Source organism: Myxocyprinus asiaticus, chromosome 4, assembly GCF_019703515.2.
Source record: "Myxocyprinus asiaticus isolate MX2 ecotype Aquarium Trade chromosome 4, UBuf_Myxa_2, whole genome shotgun sequence".
NCBI lineage: Eukaryota > Metazoa > Chordata > Actinopteri > Cypriniformes > Catostomidae > Myxocyprinus > Myxocyprinus asiaticus.
The window spans coordinates 50,816,423-50,820,000 of record NC_059347.1 but is presented as its reverse complement, the minus strand read 5'-3'; the positions used below and the strand labels follow the sequence as shown (position 1 = coordinate 50,820,000).

At 35.9% G+C, this 3,578-nt stretch overlaps 1 protein-coding gene across 1 annotated transcript in view; it reads left to right on the top strand.

Moving 5' to 3' along the window:
• LOC127439949 (protein HIRA) overlaps window positions 1–2,715 on the top strand; it is a 19,898-nt gene extending 17,183 nt beyond the window's left edge. Inside the window, exons 22-25 of the mRNA XM_051696254.1 lie at window positions 395–517; window positions 645–808; window positions 890–978; window positions 1,707–2,715. Coding sequence (XP_051552214.1) covers window positions 395–517; window positions 645–808; window positions 890–978; window positions 1,707–1,823 — 493 coding nt within the window. The 3' untranslated portion in view covers window positions 1,824–2,715. The remainder of the gene's footprint in view (window positions 1–394; window positions 518–644; window positions 809–889; window positions 979–1,706) is intronic.
• Window positions 2,716–3,578: the final 863 nt, after the last annotated feature.

The window sequence follows — 3,578 nt, the reverse complement described above, 5'->3', positions numbered from 1 at the left end:
TATAGACTATATATGCCCTCAATTCAGTTTAAAACATTTGATTAACTAATAAAAAAACAAATATGTATTGAAGTGAGGAGAAAAATATTGATGAATAATTTCAATAACGAAAAATAAAGAGAGCAAACTGCCACAAGGTGCCAGTGATTACTTTTATTTCACCCCTAGAGGCCGCCGTTATATTGTAGAACTAAGTCGTTTAACTGTAGAACCGTCCAGCACCGGCCACAGATGAACATGATAAAAAATATCGGCAACTATCACATGGATTTTCCAATAGATCCAAAATGCAACTATCGGCACAGATTAATCGGTAAAACTGACGTATCGGTCTACCTCTAATTTGTTCTCTCTCTCATATTCTGTATCTATTCTTTTTTTGATCGTCTGTTAGGAATTTAATCGCAGATAAGCAGGACTCTCTGGTGCAGTGTGCAGACTTCAGGAATTGCATATCCGCTCAGGATTCTCTGGGCTTCATTGGGCCACTCGCCCTCACACAGGGCCGAAATCTGAGGTAACAGCTGAACTGTTCTGATTGGCTAATATCTGCTAGAGCAGTGGTGAAATCTGCCCTCTGATTGGAATGCCGCCTTTTATTGGCACTTTTACAGTAAGTGATCATTTCTCTCTTTCTCTCTCAGTGCGGGGCGGTTGGCGTCTCGCCTGTCATCTACACCTCACCACTTGCAGCAGGGAATGACTCTGGCCTTTCTAGAAAACCAGCTCTCGTCTGCTCTCATCCTTCTCTCGGCAAACGAGTACAGACACTGGCTTCTCATCTACGCACGGTTCCTTGTGAATGAGGGTAAGCGAGATGGAGAGGCTCACATTTTGCACTTTGAGAATATTAATTTTGGACCCTGAAAATAACTGTGTATGTCTGCAGGTTTTGAGCAGAGGTTGAGGGAACTATGTCAGGATTTATTGGGACCAGTTCACAAATCCAGTAGCAGCTCCTGGGAGCCAGCAGTTCTAGTATGTATTTCCAGTCATTTCTGACACCTTGATTAAAAATGTACTTGCTTAATACATGTTCCTGGTCTTATTGTGCACAATCCATCAGTGATTGTTATTCTAAAGAAAAAACTTCTGTAATCTTTCATCAAAATGAAATAGCTTACTCCGCCTCTGAAACAAATGTGTTTTTTAGCTAACACCAAGGCTGTACAAATATCTTTTTAGATATTGTTTTAGGCTACTGTTCTTGGCAATGCAACTTTACCAGTTGTTACTGTAGTAATTTAATTCAGGTCTGGCTCCATTCTGGTATGGAAAGCCCACTTTTCATGATCCAATCAATTCTTGATAAATAAAATATAGCCAAGTTATATCCAATTTTACAACTTTGTTGCCATGACAACATAATGCCGTAAACCTTAAAATGACTGTAATAATGAATAAAACAACTTTAAAACTCAAATAATACACATTTTTTAACAGAAGAATTAATGTAAGTACTTTTATAAAATTATAAGCTTCACATTTCTGCCTTTTAAACCCTCCAAAAATTGGGCCCATTCAGTTCCATTGTAAGTGCCTCACTGTAACCTCGATTTTTGCTTGTGGTAATCTACATTATGCCACAAATGCTGTCGATTGAGCTTAATTTGTTTTGAACCCAGAATATTCGCATAAAAGTCGCATTTTCAAATTAAACCAAAGGTGTCTGGTTTTCAAATGTCTTCCATCCGTCTCTATTTCAGGGTCTGAAAAAGAGGGTTCTGTTGACCGAGGTGCTGCCTGTGATTGGTCAGAACTTGAGGTTCCAAAGACTCTTCACAGAATACCAGGATCAGCTCGAATTGCTGCGTCTGAAATAGCACTTCACCTTTGACCTTTTGATGTTTCACCCCGACCCCTGCTTCGCCTGTACATGAATTAACTGTCTGCCTTAGCTTTCCCTGACAGCACTGCTTATAGCGCAGACATGGACACTAATTAAAATGGACACAATGATGTTTTTTAAGAATTAATTTGAATTAATTTGTGAATTAACAATTATTAATTATATTTGTAAACTTTGTGCTGGTGGCAAGAAAGAGGAAAGGTTGGGATATTTTCACAAAAAAAAAAAAATAAGGATAATTTTGATCAAGCACAAAGTCAGAACCGAACGTTTGTACTATTCAACTATAAGTTGATGTGAGTGATGATCCAAACACTTTTTCCCATCCCTCCTCTCTTTTCATCGTTTTCCTTTAGTTCCAATTTGTACAGTCATTTGTCATTTATTTGTAAATGTTTGTAAAAGGCAATTTTTTTTTTCTCCGTTTTCTATAAAATTTAGAAAATGGTAAACCTTCAATTAAATAAGGAATAAACTATTTACCAGTTCTAAAACCTGTTGCTCTTTTCTCTCTCTCTTGCTTGTAAATAAGGTAAAAAAAAATTTAAAAAAAAGAGAAAATATTCTAGGTTTAAGAATTAGATGTCTTTTTTTCCATTTAAATTTTGTTGGCACATGGTTTTCAAAACTTTTCCCAATGAATTTACGTGATGTTTCAAGTTTCTGTTTAAAGGTTCCAAAGTATTTTATAGATATTGCTGGAGTGGATTTCTGTTTGTATATAAGGAACCAATACTTGGAATTAATATCTTAAAATGATTAGAGTACAAATATATTTAGTAAGGCTAAAAACATATATTTGTTATTAGCTAGTAACATCTGCAATCCAATGAGTTGCACCATGAATGAACTGAATGAAAATATTAAAAAATAAAATATTGTCTAGCAAAGCAAATAAATATAACCACTTTGCTGACTTTTTATTCATTTCCAAGGATTATTAAAGGGATAGTTCACCCAAAACTGAAAATTCTCATTTACTCACCCTCAAGCTATCCCAGATGTGGATGACTTTATTTCTTCTGCAGAACACAAATTATTATTGTAAGGAAATGCAGTTATACCCAGTAAAGAGACCAGTATGAACAATGAGTCATGACCAGGAGTCAAAGTTGAAGTTTCAATTAATAGAGAGAGAGTTAACTGAAGACAAAATTCTCCACATTTCCACTGGTAAAAGACAGAAAGAGAAAATGAGTTGAGGATCTAACCTCGAATTAATTTAGATTACAGGAAAATCAGTAATTATAGGCATATGTGAATTAACTGACATAATCTCTTACGAGTATGAAGATCTGATAGGTGAACAGTACAGACAATTCTAGAAATCTTACAACCACGGTGTTATGTTTAACTATGTGAATGCAGTCATTCAAAGATTATATTTTTAAGACACTGAGTCAAGTTGGTAAGCAGAAATGGGTCAGAGGTGAGTCTTCTCTTTAGATACACTGGAGTCTAGTTCCTCTGACTTTGCCACATGATTCTCAAAACTAAAACCAATCCCTACAATGACATCATTACACAGAACACAACATTTCTCTCAAGGCTGAGAACCTCACTGGGACACAGGACTTATTCGGCTGGAACATGACGAGAGAACAATATGTCCAAACGCAACAATGCAAAGTTAGGCAGAAATATACTTTCAGTGATGAATGCTAAGAATGTATTTGTCAGCAATTAATGGTCTTAAACTCACACACAATAAAACCATTCCTTTTATTAA